At 35.3% G+C, this 22,761-nt stretch overlaps 1 protein-coding gene across 2 annotated transcripts in view; it reads right to left on the bottom strand.

The window, feature by feature from the left end:
* LOC150074911 (cytoplasmic dynein 2 intermediate chain 1) overlaps positions 1-22,761 on the bottom strand; it is a 466,509-nt gene that overhangs the window by 43,637 nt on the left and 400,111 nt on the right. For both annotated transcript variants that reach the window (XM_090389329.1, XM_090389330.1), the window contains exons 23-25: positions 21,546-21,591; positions 14,888-15,065; positions 8,559-8,610 (exon numbers count right to left, since the gene is read on the bottom strand). In XM_090389329.1, coding sequence (XP_090245455.1) covers positions 8,559-8,610; positions 14,888-15,065; positions 21,546-21,591 — 276 coding nt within the window. The remainder of the gene's footprint in view (positions 1-8,558; positions 8,611-14,887; positions 15,066-21,545; positions 21,592-22,761) is intronic.

Below are 22,761 nucleotides of genomic sequence, written 5' to 3'. Positions count from 1 at the left end.
TATAATAACGTAAAATACCACACCATTCCAGTTATCAGTATTATCGCAAATGCAATAAGATTGAGTTTACTACCCATTTATACTCTGGGACAGCCACACAGTCAGAGGAGTTCACAAGGTAGAGAGAATACAAGAAACAGCACTATATTCAGTAGTCACTGGCTTGAACCCCGGTCACTCAAGGCATGTGTACTTATGCACCCGTGCACCTGAACACTCGGCTACAGAATAGATTTCACTAACAGAAAGCCCAATAAACCGTAAAGTGCAAATTGTTTTAGGGTCACAATCTCCAGAAATGTGCTTTATAAAAATATCACAAAGGCATTCAAAACTGATTCTTATAACGGGACATATGATAATGATGAAAGTGTAGTGCATTTTCGGGCTGGACTGCGTAGCGCCCTCCCCCCCCTTCTCGGCCAACAGTAGTGTTTGTAAACGTGTTTTGTTTTTGCATCCTTTAGTTAAAAGTGATTGTGTTGTGCTTATCTGACATAAAGTTATATAAAACTAATACAATTTCCATTGTAAAAATGAAATTGTATTAGGTTTATACAATTTCATTGGCAGCTGATCTTTTATAGAGAGTTATATAGCGAAAATTTCAACTTCTGAGGTCTCGGAACGAATTACCGAAAAAAAAAAAAAAAAAAAAAAACCCGCATTATTGGGTTCACATTATGCTATTTTCACAATACCTCCATTTATTCTTACGGGATGCAAAATATGCCGCCCCCCCCCCCCCGTTTGCACCAACCGGCAAAAACTTACGCAAGTCGGGGAGTGCCTGTATTTTGAATCAGTTTAAAAATTGGATCAATGTTACCATGTAGAAATCAATATTATAGTACAATTAATAAATAATATAAATTTTCTTTGTTCAGAACGTATGAGCATGATCCCCGCAAAAAGGCAGAAACATAAAAGACAGGAGTCATATATGCACAGTTATAACAGCACATTTGAAATTATTGTATGCAAAATGAAACAGATATCATTGGAATATGCACTGCCAATATATCAGCCCTTTAAGAAGGCAGTATAAATTTCAGTAACATTATGCAAGGGTCAGTGATGAACTAGAAGAGTGAATAAATTTTTTTGTTGACATTCTTTCTCATAGGATCCACATTAAGACAACTAAGGACATTATCTTGGCAGCTGATCTTGAATCAACTGAAGTATGCTGAGGAATAATTTTGTAGCAGTCAAATTTCCTGTGGCAAATAGGGAAGTCCAACCAATCCATCCTCCCTTTCAGCTCCTGTCTTCATTAGCCACATTCTATACACTTTTCAGTAACTAAATAATCTATGGCATTCTTCCTAAATTTGTTTGTTCATGTAAGCTCCCTTAATACAGTTAAGAATAAATTAATTACATTTTTGGTTGCTTTAATACCAAGAAACATTTATTCAGTTCTATAAATCTGTGTCAGAATGCCCTCTAACAGTTACAAGCCCATAGCAATTGAAAACCTACTAGGACAAGACACAGGCTATATATAAATAATCAAAGTTTTTAAAACCAGTGATACTGATGAACAACTCTCCAACCAAAAAAAAAAGTTACGTAATATTTATGTTTAAATATTAATATTTAAAATATTAATATTTCGTAATATTTATGTTTAAATATTACGTAAGCGCATAAATGGTTAATTTTAACATTTCAGCACAAATATGATAAAAAAAGGTTCTTGATGCTGCAGTGGTATTGCATAATAAATCTACATAGCTACCAATTGTCTGGGTTTATTTGATCTCTTCTCACCATCATAATATTCTCCATCTTTTTTTTTTTTTTGCAGAAAATTAGTAATTCTTCTGTAACTTTCTTATTTTGTTAACAAGTAGGCTTCTTGATTCCATTCAGAAGAGGGCAGTTAGGTTAATTAATGATTCATCTCTAACAAAATCTCTCCACTCGCTGTCTCATAGATGTACTGTTTCTGCTGCAGTCTGAACACATGCTGCCACCAGCCAACATCCACTTACTGTCCAACTTCAAATCTTCCTCATTTATTCGTTCAACTGCTGTTTTCTGGAACAACCTTCTTTCATACGTGTTTCCCAAAAATTACAGTCTACAGAAGTTCAAGTCTAGTGTCAACAAATATCTTCTTTCGTCTTCTCAACCTCCAACCCATGCACGGTACTAAGTACTGTAGGTTCTAATACCTCCCGTGTTTAGGGTTTACATAAAAAAAAAAAAAAAGTAGGTTTTAATAAACACCTACTTTCCATAAAAAAAATAGTAAATTTTATTACATTGGTTTTTCATTTCCAATACAATGTGTATGATATGACATAGGGATAATGCCATCTCTCAGTTTAGAAAGCAATAAAGTTTATAAAAATTAATATCATTAAAGATTTATTTTCAAACAAAATACAATGTATGAGATTACGAGACAGCAACTCTCTTAACTTGCATTGGCAAGTGTTTATCTAGAATTATGAGCCAAAACCCTGCCCTCTCCTGCCAATTACAATTATAAAAGACCACGCAGCAATATCTAAGTGTTTTATATATATGGTAACAAAAAAATCTACCAATATTTTGCTGTCAAGGTGATTTGTATGCTGATACAATCCAAGGAAGTATTCCAACCACAAAGAAGAAGTTTCCCCCCTGTAATAGGTTTGGTTTCCTAATTCCCAGTTGCAACTCGATATATTGTAATGTGTTATTTTCCTGCGTAAGAAGTTTCCCGCATAAAAAGTATGTGATAAAGAATACACAGTGTATTATTATAATGCCATTTTCCCACTTAATACATTTTTTAAATATATAAATTCTTTATCTTTATATTAAAAAAAATAAAACGATATAAATATTTTGGTAATCAAACAAGTTAGTGCATAGCATTGTTTTTGTTATATCTCATTGTGAATGCCTTTCACAATGAGTTGCCCTGATACTGCACTACCTTCGACGGTAGATACCACCACCCAGAAGCAGTAGTGGTGGTATATGCTGAGAATCCACTTCACAACTCGTTGTGAAGGCATTACGAGATATAACATAAACGATGCCATTTTACCTACTCCGGTGATTTACTATGAACTAAAATGATACTACGCACTAACTTGTTCAATTAGTGAATTTTCTGTAGTCAGAGGCTTTCAGGGCCTTTTTAGTATAAACATTTTGACATACAGCAGAGCATCAGTTATCTGGAATAATTGATGTTCTCTTCTTGTTAGCCAAATTTTCAAGATAATTTTTTCCAGTAAGATTAAATAAATTGAATCTTATTTAATTTAATAAATAAGGTAAGGTTAAATAAATTTAATCTTACCTTACAATTAAATTAAATAAAAAAAATTATAAACTATTCTCGGAAAGCAGAAACATCTATTCATGCATTTTTATACAAAACAGGAAAATTAGAAAGATTTTTAAATGCTCTCGGATTTTTCGACTTACCGATAATGAGCACAGACAATCTGTGCATCCCAGTGGCATTAAGGTATGTTGAAACTCCAGAGAAGCTCATTATCCTCAGTTTAAAAATTTGTCCCATAGGCAGAGTAAAATATTTATAAATTCTGAAATAGTACTCAAAAATTATCTTTAACTTATGTAGGTCTTTTCATTTTTATTTGTGTAGTTAATATTCCATAACCTTAAGGTTATTTTCCCTTCTAAGAAGTTTTAAACCTCCACTCCCTTGAAAAACTTGTTTATCCAGGTTGGGCAGTATTTAATATATTCATAGCAGAAGCTGTATGACTTTTGAATAAATCATCTGGTAAATTGCAGATGTAGTTTAGTGGCCAATTGCCTTTCTAAGACCAAAGCATGTTTCCAAATGGAATTCATAAATAGAAAATTGCCAACATAATTTTCAGAACAATTAAGTCATCCAATAACACTATTTAGTGAACAGGTTTTTTTTTAACCAAATTGAAATTTTCAAATTGATTTTGCAAAGAAAAGAAAAAAAAAAATTCCATTTCCTCTCAATATCACTAAAGGTAAAGAAATAGTTTTCAGTATCAATTCTGACAAGTGCACAACGAAGCTTGGACTATAACAAATTATTCCAAAGAATTTCACTATTTCTATATAGCACTGCTGAGTGCGAGAGAATATTCAGTCAGGTGAAAAAAAAAAAAAAAAAAAAAAAAAAAAGTTCCAGATCTTCTCTTTCTGGTTAAGACTGAAATGGTCTTGACAGCCAAATCTAAACAGTAGTGCCATTATTATAAACAAAGTGGGATGGGGGGGAAGGTCTGCAATATCTTTACTGCAGACTATCTTAATGTTTTACCTACTGGTAAACAATTCTATGGCTGTATTTTAATATAAAATATGTGCCTACATCAGTGAAATTTAATTTCTAGAAATTTAACAGCTACAAATATATAATATAACTTAATTAGATAGTATGGAATCTTTTTTTTTTTTTTTTTTTGATTTGGTAGTTATTGGCGCATCGGCTTCTGTGGCCATATTGCACCTCCCAAGGTTTTTGCAGTACTTTGATCCAAGCCCGAGGCGGGAATCGAACCCGCGACCTTTGGGTTGCCGGGCAGGTACTTTACCCACTCGGCTAGCCCGGTCGGCAGTATGGAATCAGAGCTGTAATGCTCAATATAGTACGTAGAACACTTCCGTATAATACTCTCCAGAAATTAAAACGAAAAAAATCGAAAAACTTACATTAGAGTAAAAAATAATTAAAAACCAATTTAACATGATTAAAAATATTCAAAACGATTTTCCTTCCTGGAGTTGACAACGCTTTTCGACCATATGTCGTGATCACAGGAATGAAAATTACCGAATAGGGTTGGACGTGAAACTTAAATATTGATTATTTGTCTTTGCGCATGCGTGTAAAGGTCCACGCATCGGAGATCAAATATCGCCGATGAACATTAACAGAATTCTCGTGTAATTTAATTTCTACGGTTTCTGCAATTAATAGTCGCATATAATTATGTTGGACTAAGTATTTTGGCCTCATTTAATAAAAAAGTATGTTTTTCGTTAATGGCATGAAAGGCTAATTCTGACGCTGCTGAATGAGAAGCATGAATTGAGGCTTCGTGTTGATGTTACACAAATATTCAGAGAAACACGCATCGAACCTTGATAAGACGAGTCGCAATCACCGCAAGAAATGTTGTAAACCATGTCATTAGTTTGTGTTGCGAAAGCGGAAAGAACCGAGCGATTGTTCAGTAGAGTGTGTAATTTCCGTATTGGCCTGGCCACAATTTTAAAATCGGTATCTTTAAAGAATCTATTAAGCTGTTTGTGCTGCTGGTCAACATATGGGACAGAAATAGTATTTTTTGATATTACTATTGTTGGTTGGTGTAGTATTTTATACACTAATTCGGTTTATTCTGGTAAGGGGATAACCCCTGTTTAAGAATATTTAAAGGCATTTAGAAATTGATTAAGGATAATCAATCTTTTGTAGGTGAACAGGTGATAGCTATTATAATGTAGAAGCATACTGGTGTTTGTAGGTTTTAGATAGATGCTAAATTGGATTTTATTCGAGTCCCAAGTAAGCATGAAATTTAGAAAGTTTAATGACTTTGTATCCATATCCTCCCTTTCCAATGTAAATTTGAGTCTAGAATGTCTTGGATAGTACTACTATCAGTAATAACTAGAACATTGTCTAAATACCTACCATAGTATGTGATACGGTGTTGAATGTATATTTGACACCTCAATCATTGAGAGATAGATCTCTGACATTAAGCCGCTCAGGCTCAAACCCATTGGTAATCCAAAAATTTGTTTGTACACCTTGTATCGAAAGGTGATATAGTTGGCCTCAACTAACAGTTTAATTAAGTGAAAAATTTCCTTAATAGGTAGCTTCATATAATTAATCGGTATCGCGTTATTATTTAACATATCCCAAATAATATCTAATGTGTATTCGATGTTTACATTTGTATATAACGAGGTAACATCTAGTGAGAATAAATTGACATTGTCGCCAAGTCTACAGTCTTTAAGATTATTAAATAATGTATCGTAGTTCTTAATCCCAAATTGTATTACCTGTCTAAAGGGTTTTATAATGCTATATACATGTGTGGCTAAGGATGAAAATGCTGAGTTCCTGTAGGAAACAATAGGTCGAATAGGAAATCCAGTCTTGTGTAATTTTACCTGACCGAAAGGTGCAGGAATATTGTATGTTCTGGCCTTCAATTCCTTTAACTGAGCCATAGTAATGTAGTCGTTTTTCCGATATGTGGTTAACATTTTTTTGTATTGATTGGTAAATAGTGCTGGGTCTACTTCAAGATAAGTGGAGGTATCTGAAACAATTGAATCTAACTTATTAATACAATCAGGTTTATCTAGTATTACCACTGTATCTCCTTTATCTGCTCTCTGTATAATAATGTCTTTATTTTCCCAAAGTTCTCATAAAGCTGAACTGTCATGTGTATTCAATTTAGGAAGTTGCGTTTCTTTTATGTTATTCACTACTTGGTTAAACTTGTTGAATAAATAAATCTTTTTGTGGAACATTACGAAGTTCAATATCAATTACGCATTGTTTTTTAGGTAGTTTTTGAGGTGGTAAATTATAATTTAATCCTTTGGATAAAAGTGAAATCTGGTCCTGCGATAGCGTACACGAGGAAAGATTTGTAACCTGTTGATATGTCAGTTCATTGAATACTGGGTGAGGGGGTGTTCATGAACTAGCTGATGTATTCTGTGGTAGTACATTGTGGGGGGAGGGGTTTCACCCAACTCGTATGTACTTTGTCGCAAGACCACGACAATGTGTTAGAATTCGCATGAGCATGTCTTGACCTTTCCGATAATGTTTGCAATTTATTAACGTGTCTGTTTTTTATTTCTGAGGCCTGTGCTTCCCATCACAAATCTATGGAGGTCTTCAATACAGACCAATCGTTTTGATGTAGATAATTTTTTAATTTATCGCGAAGCTTCCTAACCTGGGAAAGGTATTTTTGTTTATTCAAATATTGAGATTTTAAGGCAAGCTTAACGATATTATGCGATGTGGCCAGTGTTAGTTGTTTTATGTCCGAAATTTTTTGATTTAAATTAACCCTGGCAAACTATGGAACAATGTTGTTTTGAAGGCAATATTTTAGAAAAGAAATATGGTAACTTTTGGCCGAGTATCTTAGTGTTGACTTAATGTAATTTTGCACCAAGCCGTTCAATGTAATTTTAATGTAATTTTGCACAAATGCATAATTGATATTGAATTTGGACTTCGACGAATTTGGAAAAACAAATTTTTGGATTACCAATGGGTTTGAGCTCTCTCTATCTCTCAACAATTGAGCATATACATTTGACACCTTTTCGACCCCATATCACATACTATGGGAGGTATTTAGATGATGTTCTAGTTATTATTGATAGTAGTACTACCAAAGACGTTCTACATTTGTTTAATAATATTCATTCCAGACTCAAATTTACATTGGAAAGGGAGGATATGGATACGTCATTAAACTTTCTAAATTTCACGCTTACTTGGGACTCGAATAAAATCCAATTTAGCATCTATCGAAAACCTACAAACACTTGTATGCTTCTACGTTATAATAGCTATCACCCGTTCACCTACAAAAGACCGATTATTCTTAATCAATTTCTAAATGCCTATAAATATTCAACAACGGAATCTGCTTTGGGCTCAGAAATACAAATATTAACTAGCAGATTCTTAAATAGGGGTTATCCCCTTACCACAATAAATCGAATTAAGGTACTGGCTAAGGATAGGATACAAAATACTGCACCAACCAATAATAGTAATATCAAAAAATACTTTATTTCTGTCCCATATGTTGAACAGTGGCACAAACAGCTTAATAGATTCTTTAAAGATACCGAATTTAAAATTGTGGCCAGGCCAAATACGGAAATTACACACTATACTGAACAATCGCTCTGTTCTTTCCGCGTTTGCAACACAAATTAATGATCTGGTATACAACTTTTTTTGCGGTGATTGCAAATAGTCTTACCAAGGTTCAATGCGTTTTCTCTGAATATTTGTGTAACATCAACACGAAGCCTCAGTTCGTGCTTCTCATTCAGCAGCGGCAGAATTAGCCTTTCATGCCATTAACAAAAAACATACTTTTTTATTTAACGAGGCCAAAATACTTAAATGTCCAACATAATTATACGCGACTATTAATTGCAGAAACCGTAGAAATTAAATTACATGAGAATTCTGTTAATGCTTGTCGGCCATATTTGATCTCCGATGCGTGGACCTTTACGCGCATCCGCGAAGACAAATAATCACTATTTAAGTTTCATGTTCAACCCTATTTGGTAATTTTCATTCCTGTGATCACGACATACGGTCGAAAAGCGTTGTCAACTCCAGGAAGGAAAATCGTTTTGAATATTTTCGTTAGATTTTTTTACTCTAATATAAGTTTTTCGTTTTAATTTCTGGAGAGTATCATACGGAAGTGTTCTACGTACTATATTGAGGTAAACTCCTCTTATTATTTTACAAATATAAGCTTAATATACATGATCAATAAATTTATAGTACTTACAATACAGGGAGGGTAAACCATTGCAGAAGAATTAAGAGAAAAGAATGCTATCCTGTAAAAAATAAAGTAGTTATTAAAAACTTTTTCTGTAATTAAAATAATAATGGCAATGAATGATTACTTTATTTTCAACATTTTGACACTTTTGCATATTCATAAACTTAAAATGAATTAGTATACGGCTTGCATAACACTGAATAAGAATTCAAAATAGATTTCATATTATATTACAGTAAATCTTGATTTTATGAACAAGAAAGAGGCAACTAACACTATAATGTATTTTGAGTGTGCTCATGAGTCATAGCAGCCAACAGTGAGCATCTCTGTCTATAATACACTCACTATTACATCATTAAATGCTCATTTGTTATTATCTCACTCACAGTATATCATTATAGTCCCTAAGAAAACTAGTGAAAATAGAAGACATGTGCTTCTGAATTTTGTGCAGAGAGAAGTTAGACTCTGATGAGTCTGTTTCCATTCTGTGAGGAATGTGGCAAGGGAAAAAAAAACAAAACAAAAAAACTTTCAGATATTGTAAAAAGCAAGGCTAAGCTTAAGGACCTTTTTAAAGAGTCTGACTAAAGACTTGCAAGTACCTGAACTTCGGCTCCTTAGCTCCAAGTCTATTCAGTTTTCCAAGCACCACTTTACACTCACAGCAAATTATCTCAAACTTACTATGTAACCATAATCAACTTTTTTAGGCATATTAGAATATATGTGGAAAGCGCCTCTTTTCTTTACCATGTCTGTCCATCTATCCACACATAATAACTCAACTTCTAGTGGACGTATTTTCATAAAATTTTATATCTGGCTCTTTTAGAAAGAGGTGTTCAGATTTTATGCTTTGTGTTGATTGGAGGAATCAATGGACAATATGGTTGATGCACAGAAACTAAATGTAATGTAATGCATTGCATACATTAACTAACTTGTTATTTTTTAACTTTATTTTGATGTTTCTAATAAAAACATATACAGAATTTTTGCAGCAGCAAAATTCTAGTCAAGAAGTGTGGCAAACAATTTTATGCACATTTGGCAATAATGGACACCCCTTTCCCCTGCTAGGGTCCATAAAATTATTTCCTAAGCTTTTTGGCTATAATTCTGCTGCTGCAAAAATTTCCAAACATCAGCAGTTTTCACGTGTTGAGAGAATGATGTAACATGGTTGTTTGTTCATGAATTAAGTAACTAACTGTGAATAATATTAAACAAACCTTGTGATTTGGTGTTAAGTATTACTGTATAAAAAGTACATAAAGTAAGTTAAACTATCCCACTATAGAACTGCTTAATAACTGGAAATGTTTCTGAATTCAATAAGGAATCCAGAGAGATATTGCCAGTTATTAAGATATGCTATAAATTAGTTAATAAATTCACGATGCAACAGTTTTTGTTTTTAAACCTGCTGATTTGCAGTTTAATCAATCATAAGGTGGGTGAAGCAATGGCCTTGATGCCCCAGTGCCAGATAATTTCTAAAATCTGATTACAGTTTTTGCGCCCTTAAAATATGATAGCTACTCTACATCGACTCTGGTCCTATTTCACTTATCCTTTTTTTTACGCAATATATTTCCCTGATAACCTACCTCATGTGGGACCAGAAATCTGTGTTGTCTGTAGCATTCAGCTGGGCAGCTGAGTGTTTGATGGGTCCCCTCTCTTTTATTCCTTTGAGTGCATTGACCCCCAATTTTCAAGCCCTCCCATAAGAATGCTGAATTTGTGCTTAACATCCCTATTCTCTTTATAATGAATGCACACACAAAGTTATCCTATTTGGTTGAACCATGTCTGGCTAAAGGTGGGTTTTCAAAGAGACAACAAGCAGAGCACATTATATAACCTGATATTGTAAGTAACTGCCATCAGCTCTGTCTAGAGCCAAAGCATTTCCACTGACGACTGTTGGTAACATCGTCAGTTTATCCTACTGTACAGAATTTAAAAACTTTCTGAGACCACTGTACTCACCTTTACGGAAGCAAAAACCCTTTCCTTTACCCCTGATGGTAAAGGAAGCAAAATTACGGAAGCAAAGAATTGACGGAAGCAATTACGGAAGGATTTAAGGAAGCAAAAACCCTTTCCTTTACCCCCTGATGATAAAATTCTAAGTGGGAAGCATTCAAGGAATTGCTACTAAAAGTTTCATACCTATTAAGAAATATTGTTCAAGGTTTAGGCTTAAATGGTTATCAAATGAACTAATGAGACTTGTAACAGAGAAGAAAAATGCATGGGATGCATACAAAATTATCAAGCGACTCAGAAGCCTATAGCAGATATAAGCTAGTCTGTAATCAGGTCACAAAAGAGGTTAGGCAGGCGAAGGCAGATTACGAGAAATCCTTGGCAAAAGATGCTAAGAAAAACAGCAAGGATTTCTTTACTTACATAAACTCTAACAGGAAGGGGATGAATCTGATTGGTCCATTGATATCGATGGATCGACTGTTGATGATCCTGCCCAGATAGTAAACAAACTGAATGAGTATTTTGCATCTACATTCACACATGAGGAGTTATTAAGGTTTGGAAATGGCAGAAGGTTATCAAATTGTAGCAGGATACTTAATGATTTTGTAATAACTGAGAGCAAAGTGGAGGAGAAATTGTTGAAGTTAAACATAAGAAAAGCACCTGGGGTGGTGGATGGGATCTATCCAGTTATATTAAAGGAGGTGACAAAGCAACTAAGCAAACCCTTAGCCATAATTATGAGAGCATCCTTGGACTCAGGGGAGGTTTCCACGGACTGGAGATATGCAAATGTATCCCCGATTCACAAAGGGGGGGGATCGAAGGGTGACATGAGTAATTACAGACCAGTTAGTTTAACTTCTGTTCCGGGTAAAATAATGGAGTCACTGGTTAAAGATGCATTGCAGGATCATCTAGACAAGACTGCAGCAATAATTCAGACACAGCATGGGTTTGTTAAGGGAAAGTCTTGTCTGACAAATTTGATAGGATATTATGATGTAGTTACAAAGGAACTGGATGCAAAAAATAATTTTGATATCATATATTTGGATTTCAGGAAAGCTTTTGACACTATTGTACAAACTGGAGCAGAATGGTATTAAGGGTAAGTTGCTACAATGGATAAAAGGATGGTTAATGAGAGAAGACAGAGGGTGGTAATCAATGGCTGCTGCTCTTCGTGGACTAATGTTATTAGTGGAGTCCTACAGGGTTCTGTGTTGGGTCCACTGTTGTTTTGTATATTTATCAATGATATTGATGAAGGTATATCAGGCTTAATGTCGAAGTTTGCAGATGACACAAAGATTGGCAGGGTTGTTAATGACAGTAATGGCAGTGTGCTACTGCAACAGGATCTAGATAATTTGGGCAGATGAGCTAAGAAGTGACAACTTTTTTTTTTTTTTTTTTGGTAGTTGTTGGCGCATCGGCTTCTGTGGCCATAGTGCACCTCCCAAAGTTTTTGCAGTACTTTGATCCAAGCCCGAGGCGGGATTCGAACCCGCGACCTTTGGGTTGCCAGGCAGGCACTTTACCCACCTGGCTAGCCCGGTCGGTGAAGTGGCAACTGAAGTTTAACTTTGACAAATGCAAAGTACTGCATATGGGTAGAAGTAACCCCAGAGAAACGTACCAACTGTGTGGTACTACACTTAAGGTGGTAGAAAATGAAAAAGACCTGGGAGTAATTGTGCAGGCAGATATGAAGTTTTCTAAGCAATGCAGACAGGCTGCCAGGGCAGGTCATGGGGTTTTGTCAATGATATATAGGAATTTTGCTAGTAGGGAAAAGGAGGTGATTATCCCTCTGTATAAGGCAATGGTCAGGCCACACCTTGAGTACTGCGTACAGGTCTGGAGGCCTCATTTTAGGAAAGATGTAGATTTACTTGAGCGTGTACAGAGAAGGGCAATGAAGGGATCCTCTTACCAAGAGAGGCTTAAGTTCTGCAAATTGCAGTGGCTGGAGACTAGGCACCTGTGCGGTGATCTGATTGAGGTGTATAAGGCCTTGAATGGGTTGAGCATGCTGAATTCTGATGGGATCCTTCCACTTGTTCAGATTATGAACCTGAGGGGACATAAATTCAAATTAAGAAAAGACAGATGTAGAATAGATGTGCGGAAATTTGCCATTAGCCAGCGGGTGGTTAATTGCTGGAACAAACTTCCATCTGTCGTTGTGGAAGTCGATAGGTTGAATAAATTTAAGGAAGAACTGGACAGGCATTTGGAGGGAATGGTGTGATTTTTTTTTTTTTTTTTTGGCTGATGCTGCATGAGCTCATACACATGCTTTCTTGCATCACATGCCACTACTGCTTTGAGCCTTTTCCTTCACTGTTCTAATATGAGGCACAATTCTAATCTAAATTTAAGAGATGCTGGTATAATATAAAATATATCCAGATTATTTGCTACATTATGTACTATGTAATACAGCTATGTTATGAATCTTATTTGTACAGTCAGTCCTCGTATAACACGTGTTTACACTAAATGAATTCGATCATACACGATTTATAAATAGGGGAACGATATCTTATATAACACGAACCGAATTCGCTTATGCACAATTCGCCTTTGTGTTTACAAGAAATGGCAGTCGAACGCAGAATCACCCCAACCGAACGCAACACGATAGCAATGAAGAGAAGATTCTGAAAATGTATTTATGTTTCTTATATCAGTGAAGGGGAAACACATTTCACCATAATAACGTAAAAACCAACAGAATTCCAGCTATCGGTATAATCGCAAATGCAATTAGATCGCGTTTACTACCAGTTTATAACAGATTCCACTAGCAGAAACGCAACTGGAAATTGTTTTTACTGTTTTATGGTAGTAACCCCTAGAAATGTGCTTTAGTAAAATGTGAGGTGTTAATTGTGTATCTCTGCCTTTACGTTGTTGTTTATTCAGTTGCTACACGCGCGCAGCTTTGTTTATGTGTATCAGGCATGCCTCCTCGTTTTGTAATTGTGCTTTATTTCCTAAAAATGAGTAAAATACTTAAAAGGTGTGAAAATGAAGCATCCTGGTGAAGACACAGCAGATTCAGAGAGAAAAAGAAAAACAATATCAATAAACAGAGGCGGACTGGTCAAAAATTCTTACCCGAGAAAATTTGTAGTGGCCTCATACTACTGTTTATGGCCAAAATCACACCGGCCTCTGGCCCACCAGGGTTTCCCAGGTAAGGCTTATGGCCAGTCCGCCTCAGTCGATAGAGAAAAAATATGAAATTGTGAAACGCTTTGAGCAAAATGAAAGACTATGTGAAATGAAAGAGCACGTGCTACAGACCTAAATGAGGAACGCCGAGAATTACAAAGAATGCAGAGAAAATAAAAACAACTTTCATAGCAGGAACAACTCAAAGTGTAATTAAAATCCATTAAATTAAGACACAAAGAATTGGAAGAGATGGAACGGCTGTCATCTGTGTGGATAGAAAATCAAACAAAAAACAAGTTTGCTTATGATAGAAGCAAAAGCATTAGCAATATTTTATTACGTAATAAAATACTTATGTATTTTATTACGATTATTTATTGTGTTTGGTAATGTTTTGGTTACAAATGTGTGTTCAATCTTGGGTGGTCGGCACCTAACCCTATTTTTTCCATAGGGCCTGTTGTTTATATTGCACGATTTTGCATTGCACGAAGGTTTCTAGGAACACTAGAAACACAACTATTGTGCTATACGAGGACTGACTGTATTGTTATATATTTATAGTTTATGGATTTAATAAAACACTTCTAATTTAAGTATACTACTTCAGAATTATATAGTAAAGTGCTAGAGAAGAATACTAAAGCAGTTACAGTTTTTAATAAGTGCATCGGTTAATTTATAATTATTGCCTGAAGCCTCACAACTTGAACCAGAGGCAGTCCAGATCTAATCATCTGCATAACCAATTATTGGAATGTTATTCTTAATGAGGAGGGAGAGAATATTTATTTTATAGAGAGGGATCTGATGTGGCACTTTCATGTTCCATAGTCTTGTCAATCCTACCTTAATGCTAACATGGATTTAATATTTGTCAAAGAAAAAGTTCAACCACCCTTGTAGTTTTATAACTTGATTTTTAGATATAAATATTTTCTAGAAAAATGATTAAAAAGCAGATTCTTTAAGTTTATGCCAATTTAATAAAAGTTTTACTTAAATCTTAATACAAAGATATTAAAGAATAAAAAATAAAATACTTTGGTTATTTTTTCAGGACACATTTAGAAGTATAGTATGATATGAGAACTGGAGATTAGTTTCATGTATGGCACATGGTTAAAATTACTAACCTGTTGGAAGGAAAATGGCAACTGTGTATGGGAAAAGATGTGTTTCTAAACAGATTCCACACATGCACTACAGAGGATGCATCCAGCACAAAGAAAACACTTGGCAGCTCAGCAGACCACTGAACACGTAGAACAGGAGAACCATTAGTACTAGTAGACCATACCATAAGTGGATATTCTATAGAAAGCAGAATAACAAAATAAGCAGAAAGAAATTATGGGATATATTAAATTAAATTTGGTATATGCTTAAGTAACTAATTCCAAAAATCTTTAATAGAAGAATATAACTTCCTGCTGTGCTGTGCAATTCATAACTTTAATATCTTTTTTACAGAATATCATCTTTGCTGCAATACTTGCTTTTGTGTGTGTGTGTGTGCAGCATTACATAAATACCTCATGCATGAAGCAAATATAATAAATAGACATAATAGCAAGTAGCTACCTAACTAGTAGGAAATTCCAAAAACTAAGTTAGGCTTGGGTTGGGGGGGGGGGAGAGGACCAGATCAAATGTCCATTCCTCATTTCTTGTTGTTGAGCTTTTACACACATCAGCAACTTAGACCATGCCATGCCATGCTATTGTGCATATTCTTGGCTCAGTTTCTTGTGGTGATGGCTGAAAAGCCCAGAATAATTCGCCTCAGGGGAAGAACCCTACTCCCTCCACCTGAGACTGACTAATTACAGCCAATGAATACATGTAGGATGCAGCCAGTAGCAGACTGGCATATGAAAACAGCTCTGGATATCCCAACTAAACTAGCCTCAATATTTATGTAATAAGTGGTCTTGGATATACAGGTCTGGAGGCCTCATTTTGGAACGAGCTGTTGGAACGAGTATAGAGAAGGGCAACAAGATTAGTGAATGGAACAAAGGGTTGCTCTTATGAAGAAAGGCTTAAATTTTGCAAATTACAGTGTCTGGAGACGAGGTGATCTGATTGAGGTGTATAAAGCTTTGAATGGTTTGAGCATGCTGAGTGCTGATGGAATTCTTCCTCTTTCTCAGAATAATCATTTTAGAGGGCATAAATTCAAATTGAGGAAAGACAGATGTAGGATAGATGTGCGGAAGTTTGCCTTTAGCCAGTGGGTGGTTGGTTGGTGGAACAAACTTCCATCCTTTGTTGTGGAAGTTGATAGCCTAAATAAATTTAAGGCTGAGCTGGACAGGTACTTGGAACGAACGGAGGGGTGAAATGGGAGCGTGTTTTTTGTTTGTTTGTTTTTTTTATTGGCTGATGCTGCATAAGCTTGCTTTCTTGCATCATATGCCTCTACTAATGCTAAGTGCCTAATTTCTGGGATTTGGAAACCAGTCCACCAGGAAATATCACCAGTAATGGTGATATGGGAGCCCAATCTGCTAAACAGTAATTATAAATTGATTTGTTATGGAAGTAAGATACGTGACCCAAAAGTATAGACAGCTTTTAGAACTAGTTTGGAATAAATTTAGAAGTAGGTACTATTTGAGGAATGTGAATAAAACTGGAAAGTTGGGTGATGATTTGTCTGTACATAGATCCCCAGCTGAAAGCTCAAAAACAGATGAAATACTCTGCTTCCTTATGCAAATACATGGCTTTGGATTTTAAATCCACTAAGAGAGAAAACTACCCTACTTTTAGAACTTTTTTTTCCAATGTGACAGAAGAAAAACTGCATATTTTTGCCAACAAACTTCACTGGAGGCTGACTAATTTGGTCATAATGAGAAGAAAGCCCAAAAATGTCTCTGCCCTCTCCAATCCATATTGACTCAATCCCAAGTCAAAAAGGTCATCGGAAAAGCCAACAGAAAAAGTGTTAATAGCTTAGGAAGAGCAGTAGAAACTAATAAAAAAATAAATAAATAAAAAAAAAAAACAGTATAGCTGGCCAAGGCATGATATCCTCCAATTTTTCACTATAATAATGAAAAATTTCTACTATAAGGTAAACCTAACAATAGCAGTAAAAGGCAGAATTTAAAATTAAGAATGCAAACCATGCATGCACTCTTGATTATAAATACAGTATTTCAGCATAAAGGTAAAACACCACAAACTCCAAGCTTATGGGAAGGAACAAAACAAGAAAAACATAATCGACTATATCATTATAGAAAAGATCCTAAACCATTAGTTGAACAATAAGGCACCTCTGTAGCCAGGTGGGAAGGAGCAGCAGTGCGTAGCACATGCTTCTTGATTAGACCGGGGTTCGAGCCCGTCACCACCAAATACGGAGGATGTGGAAAGGTCAGGGAATGACCACTGCATATCCCGGAGCAATATGGCCTTAGTTGCTAATGCTCCTAAAAACCAAATAACAACAACAGTTGAACAATAGTGGTAAAAGACTTCAAAATTCTGCACAAGCCATGCCGTCTTAATTATAAATGCAGTATTTCAACATAAAGATAGCCACAAGTTTACGTGGAGGGAGCATAATAACAGAAACAAGAAAAAAATAACTGACTATCATTATAGAAAAGATCTTAAACCACTAGTTAAAGATACAAGAGTATAAAGAGAATCTGAGATTGTGAGGGAGCTTTTAAATAAAATTCATCTTGAGCAAGCCTCTTCTTAACAAATTAGCAATACACCCTGGAAGTAACCATCATCTAGTACTGAGAAAATTAAAAATGATAATTAGTGTCAAAGACATGAGTAAAATTGTTAAAATGATCAAAAATTTAAAAGCTCTAGATTTGTTCACAATCATTAAATACAGAAACCTTACTCAAAAGTTAAATTGCAACATTTTAAGAGCATGTTAGTGGAAGTTGCAAAAAGAGGTATATGAGAAAAAGTTCCATAAACACGTGAAATTCAAAATGCAATTGAAGGTGGATCATCCAAGAAGTAAAAAAAAAAAAAAAAAAAAATTTCAGGTGAATAACACTAATAAATCCTTATTGGAATATAAGGGAAATACAAAATTCTTAAGATATATGTGAAAGAGGCTAAAGAAAAATCCCAGAAGATTTTGGGAAAAATAGGAAAAACAATCATTAGAATGGCAGGAAAATGGTTTGGTATTTAGTTAAAAATCTTGGAATTCTTTAATTTAATCAAAAATGATAAGGACAAATTCAAAACAGAAGATAAAGATATTATAGGGATATATTTCAAGTACACAGTAGCCGAGATAAAATAAAATATGCTTTACTTCAATCACAGTGAGGTTTTCAGGGGCATTGCTGAAATCAAAATTTATACACCTCATCTGTATTTAATTTTGATCTTTCATTTGATCTTGGTTTTCAGGAAGTATAGAAACCCTTTATTAAAATATGTTTTATATAAAAATATCTTGAACCAAACTTCCTTTCCACATAGGTCCTTAACTTTGATATTTGCAGATTTACAGTTTGTGGACATCTTGGGAATAACCCACAGAGAAGGGAGAGTTTCTATTGTAATATATCCTCACTGAACTATGCCACATAGCTAACAGTATAAAAAGCCAAACAGCTTCATACACTGCAGTGGTAATTTGCATCTGGTCTTGCAAGTCAAAGTGATAAAGTAGCAGTTATGAGAATATATCACAGACTTTCCAAAGGCCAGGGGGTGTGGGAGCTCATGCATCAGGTGCTTCCATATCAGAAACAGCACACCTTGTCAGTTGCTCCTGGCCCACTGTGATTAAGGTGTACAAAGAATTATGTTGAACGGGTCAAACCATCTCCCGCCAACAAAATTGTAAACGACTATGCAAGGTGGATGTTTGTGGTGAGCAAAGGATGCAGCATGTTGTATAAGTTCCATGGAAAGTCACTGTGCGACATTGACATTTCAATACAATTTGGGGAATGCGAGTACAATATCCCAAATGACAATGCACTGCACACTCAGACTGTGTTCGACAGCAGATGAGCCAAGAGATACCCTCTCCTCCCTGCTGATCACTGATGGCAAATGCTGTGGTGTCAACAACACATTTAGTTGGACACAGGAAACGAATGTGCTAGTCGGATGAATCCAAATATCCAGTGCAACACACCAATGGATGCCTTTGTGTGTGGTGCAAGCAACACAAGTCCATGGGGCATGTTTTGATGGCAAGAACTAGGATCCCTTGTGTGTATGGACCAATGTTTCACTGGTGAGGTCTACGAGCATCTCTTAGGAGACTACGTGCACTCGGCCATATTGCATTTCTTTTCGGACAGAAATAGGATCTTCCAAGACAATAATATGCCATGTCATCAGGCCTGCACATGCATGCATGGTGTGACGAACACAATGAACATCACCTGTAGGATGTTTTGAAATGGGAAGTGAGGCATATGGACAAGCAACTGTATGTCCATATGCCCCACTTCTATTATATCATCACATGTTCTATTCTGACACTGTGGAAAGCCTTGCAGGCAGCATTGCTGTTCACCCTACAGATACCTTCAGACATCTAGTGGATTTCAATGCCTAGGGAAATAGTGGCTGTTATTAATGTGAATGGTGGGTGGCCAAACGTGGTATTAGGTAGGTGGTCATAATTCAGTGATCACTGAGTGTATATAAGGAGAACCATATTTTTTTCACATTACCCACTTCGTATATAAATATGCACCCATTATCATATCTCACATCAGGAAACAGAATACCTAGCTCAGTATAACGCAAAAGACGTGCTGCATTTCATTATATTTTCCTGAAATGAATCTCATTAAAAATGTGAGTGAATCTATCGTTGATTTTTTTTTATTTATTATTATTATTTTTTTATTATTAAATTTGATTGAAAATATTATTTAAGAAAAAAATAAACTTACATGAAGTGAACTTTGTATGATTTTTACATATTTTTATTTTAACTTTTACCTTAATTAATCAGGCCACTTATGTCCTCCTTTTTAGTATTGGCAATGGCCATATGGTACAAGGAAGCCTAGTTCTTATATGCTGCACTAGCCACAAAAAAAAAAAAAAAAGTAAAATAATAATAATAATAAAATAAAATATATAAATAATAAAAGGAAAGGAGATGACAATCTATGCATTTCCCTCCTCCCACACTATCCTTTGACCTTTGAATTTCCCCAAACTGTCAGCCTCAACCACCCATGTAGGCAACTTATTCCAGTAATTTATAGCTCACTGGCTAAAATAAAACTTCTTGCAATCCAGTCTAAACATCTGCCCCCCCCCCCCATAACTTGAATTTGGCCTTAGTTCTATGATCATTTATAACCGTCAAAATTTTATCCTCAATCAAGTCTCCTCTAAGGTGCCTTTGGACACCCTTTTGCCGATCTCATCAGGTTAGTTACCTGTGTTTTGACCCTTTCAAGATGCTCAATGTCTTCTTTTAGGTGCAGTCTCCATGCTTGGATACAGAATTCCAAGTGTGGTCTAACAATAACCTTATATAATGGGATTAGGATGTCCTTATCTCTACTAGAAAATGTTTGATAAATCATCGATAGGACACCATGGGCCTTCCTTGCAACCTGCCTACAATGCTTGGAGAACATGTCTGACCGTATTGTAACTCCCAAGTCCCTTTCTTCCACTACTGACTTTTAATTCAACTCCACTATAACCCCCAAAATAACTTATAAGTGTATAAGTTATTTTGGGGTTGCTGTTCCCCAGGTGTAAGGCCTTGCACTTTGCTGGATTAAAGCACAGCTGCCACTTTTCTGACCACCACTGAAATCTAGGTCGCTCTGAAAAGCTCTGCTTGGTGGTGATCATTAACTACTCTACCAATCTTTACATCATCTACAAATTTAGATATCATGCCCTCTATCCCTTCATCGATGTTATTTAACAAAATCAAAAACAACGGTGGTCCCAATACTGATCCTTCGGGAACCCCACTCCTTACATTAACCTTATCTGAAGAATAACCATTTATTCTTCTGCCGCTGCCCCGAAGCCAACCTGCTATCCATCTAAGGAATTTCCCTGTGATTCCAACCTGTTCCAGCTTATAAAGTAACCGCTCATTTGGGACTGAGTCAAATGCTTTGCTGAAATCTAAATAAACAATGTAGAAATTATTCAGTAAATTAACTCATGAGTGACCCTGTTTTTCCTACATTTTTCCTTTTGATGTCCTTTAAAATCCATGATGTGACTGCCTTGTAGCTCCATTCCTGTTGAGATGACTTTGAATTTCTTCTTTAATATTGCCAATAGTTAAAATGGTGCAAGAACATCTTCAGAGGAACAGAGCTATAAGGCAATCGAATTTTGGGTTTCTTGAAGCGAGATCATGTTCAACCAATCTGGTTGGTTACTATGAGGTCATCACAAAGGATAATTCTAACATCATATATTTAGATTTCAATAAAGCTTTTGATACCATTATTCATGAACATTATCGGCTGTATAAATTGGAGCAGTGTGGCATTAGGGCAAGTTACTACTGTGAATAAAGGGATGGCTAAGTAATAGGAAACAGAATAGTTGTGTGTTTAACTGGAAATAGAGGAAGGATTACGCAACTGAAATATGTTATTTTACAAAGTAAGTGGATTTTATATTTTTCTATTCAGTTAATGATATTTTAATAAAAACAGGTTGATAACTTACATGCATAAATGGAAAATGAAGTTGAAAGTAATTTTAAAGTTCCAAGATATATTTTAACATTGTCAGAATGAAAAAAAAATTTTTCCCCCCCCCTAAAACTTAAGCACTTGCCTGATTGTATCAAATACAGCCTAATGCTTCCATCACTACAGCCAACCTTGAGGGAGAGAAAAAAACATTCTATAATAATAAATTTTGGATATCCTTATAATACTTCAATAATATATATAAGCATTATTAGTTAACTTATTAGTTAACTATATATCTAGTGATGAGAACAGAGAATATTAAGGATAATCTCAGAGAATGGGAACATTCTCTGAGATTATCTCTTGCTGACATTTTTTGGATCTAATTTAACTTTCTGGAAAGTTGTAGAATATTTTGTATGAAATGAAACACTGGAATGTTCTAGAACTTTTTAAAATACAATAGGACTGTGTCTTTCGGAACAGGATGCATTGTTGTGGAACAATCTAAATTATATAAATACGTTAGAAAGTATTTTAACTTATATGTGAGATCTGCTGTTAATTATGCCTCTAATGTTTGATCATTTAGTAGCACCTCTTCTATTAGAGGACTGAATACTGGATCCTCAAAGCCCTTATTCATCAGATTGGTGTTCACGATGTTTTTTCAAGAATAGTTATAGTGCAGAATCTAGACAATCAATCTCAGGACCATCTGGGAGATTTCAGCTTTGAAGAAGACAACTAATATGCCTTCTGGTAGAAATGATAGGTTCCTTCAACCCGAGTTTCTCAACCTTTTCGTTGTTGTGGCACACTTAAAGACGCTAAAATTTTTGTGGCACCCTTTGAAAGATGCTAAAATTTTGCGGCACACTACAATCACCATTATACTCATATATAATATATATACATATACACTGGTGTTCAAAGAAAGTGCATCACCCCTTAAAATTGTAATTGTTGTCCGAATAACTTAAGTACTTACAGATTGCATCAGATAAGATTGACATGCGCATAGGTGATGACGTAATATTGCATCAGCTGTTACTTTCAGCTATATAAGCATGCTCTGCAAGAGTTGCAGTCATTTCTTGCTTGTGTCAGGATGGCAAGTTACGTGCAGTTGACGCCATAAAAAAAGAGTGCTATTGTTGCTTTATGTGAGGAAGGATGTTCCCATCATATTGCTTATAGAGTGTCTTGTAATCAGTCGACAGTGAGTAGATTTCTTTCAAACTCAAGAATACTGGTTCTGCTAATAGGACAAAAGGAACCGGAAACTTGGTCCAAAACAGGACGAAGTTTTCAAGCGTTTATGTCTTAAAAACCTTAAAGCTTCTTTGTCTGGGCTG

The sequence above is a fragment of the Mastigoproctus giganteus genome, unplaced genomic scaffold (genome assembly GCF_048544385.1).
Source record: "Mastigoproctus giganteus isolate SK-2022 unplaced genomic scaffold, ASM4854438v1 scaffold_15, whole genome shotgun sequence".
In the NCBI taxonomy this organism is placed as follows: domain Eukaryota; kingdom Metazoa; phylum Arthropoda; class Arachnida; order Uropygi; family Thelyphonidae; genus Mastigoproctus; species Mastigoproctus giganteus.
Note: the sequence above shows the minus strand (reverse complement) of the source record. Positions and strands in the feature narration are given on the sequence as shown.